General features: G+C 53.4%; 1 protein-coding gene across 1 annotated transcript in view; it reads right to left on the bottom strand.

Annotated features, from left to right (window-relative positions):
- Nucleotides 1-347: 347 nt before the first annotated feature.
- FOXC2 (forkhead box C2) overlaps nucleotides 348-947 on the bottom strand; it is a 1,781-nt gene continuing 1,181 nt past the window's right edge. Inside the window, exon 2 of the mRNA XM_029087568.1 lies at nucleotides 348-947. This exon is cut by the window's right edge and continues 22 nt beyond it. Coding sequence (XP_028943401.1) covers nucleotides 348-947 — 600 coding nt within the window.

The following is a 947-nucleotide window of genomic DNA, read 5'->3' as shown; positions in this document are numbered from 1 at the left end:
TTTAGGAGAGATCCCCCCTTTTTCAAGTAGAATTTACTTGCTTGGAATTTAAAGAGGTCTGACACGGGGATTGGGATCTACAAACTCTGTGGCTCCCAGGTCCATGGGGAAGCTGTCAAATTATGTTTTATTTTTTTCCCCTCCATCTGAAGCGTTTGGTGGGGTTGTATTTCTCTTGATTATTATTTTTTTTAATAATAATTATTATTACTAATTTTTTTTTTCCTTTTTTTTTTTGGCAGAATTGTCTTGGTATCTTCAGGATGTTTGGTACTCCCAAGCAAGAAATTACAGCATCTGGCAGCTCTACCCAGATTATCGCTACACATCTAACGCTAGATGTATAACTAGGGGATCTGACAGGCGGAGTTGCTGCTCACCTGGTGATGATCGCTCAGCGAAGCGCTCTCCATCCCCAACCGATGCGAGGTGAACATTTCCCGAACATTGGGAAAAGTCTGCTGTTGAGAACCAAAAGTGTGGCCGGGCAGGTGGCTTAACTCAGCCCCATGGTTGAGGTACCAGGAGGTGGTAGGTTGACCTCCTCCCGCACCTCCACCGTGAGGATGCCCACTCCCCAACCCACCTTCTTGCCCCGAGGGTAGGTTGAGGGTACCGAGGGGTGATGGGGTACCGGTGGGATGCTCGGGCAGACCTTCCTCCAGCGCTGCGGGAGGCACGCACATGTGGGTCGGTCTCTCCCCGCTGTAGAGGCTCATAGCCCGCATGCTGCAGTGGTAGCTCCCACTAGTGTCCAGGGCTTGGCTACACGCCGCGCTGTAGCCCGTTGGTTGCCCCGGGGGGTAGCCCAAAGGCATAGCGGTACCCGTCCTGCCCGAGGAGGCACTCACCGGGCTGAGATCCCCCGCGGGGGAAGTCCGTAGGGTCATGATGCTCTCCACGCTGAACCCCGGTAAGCCGTTACCGGCGGGGTGATGCTCGGGTAG

Source organism: Antrostomus carolinensis, unplaced genomic scaffold (genome assembly GCF_000700745.2).
Source record: "Antrostomus carolinensis isolate BGI_N321 unplaced genomic scaffold, ASM70074v2 scaffold42260, whole genome shotgun sequence".
In the NCBI taxonomy this organism is placed as follows: domain Eukaryota; kingdom Metazoa; phylum Chordata; class Aves; order Caprimulgiformes; family Caprimulgidae; genus Antrostomus; species Antrostomus carolinensis.
This window is presented reverse-complemented; position numbering and strand designations above follow the sequence as displayed.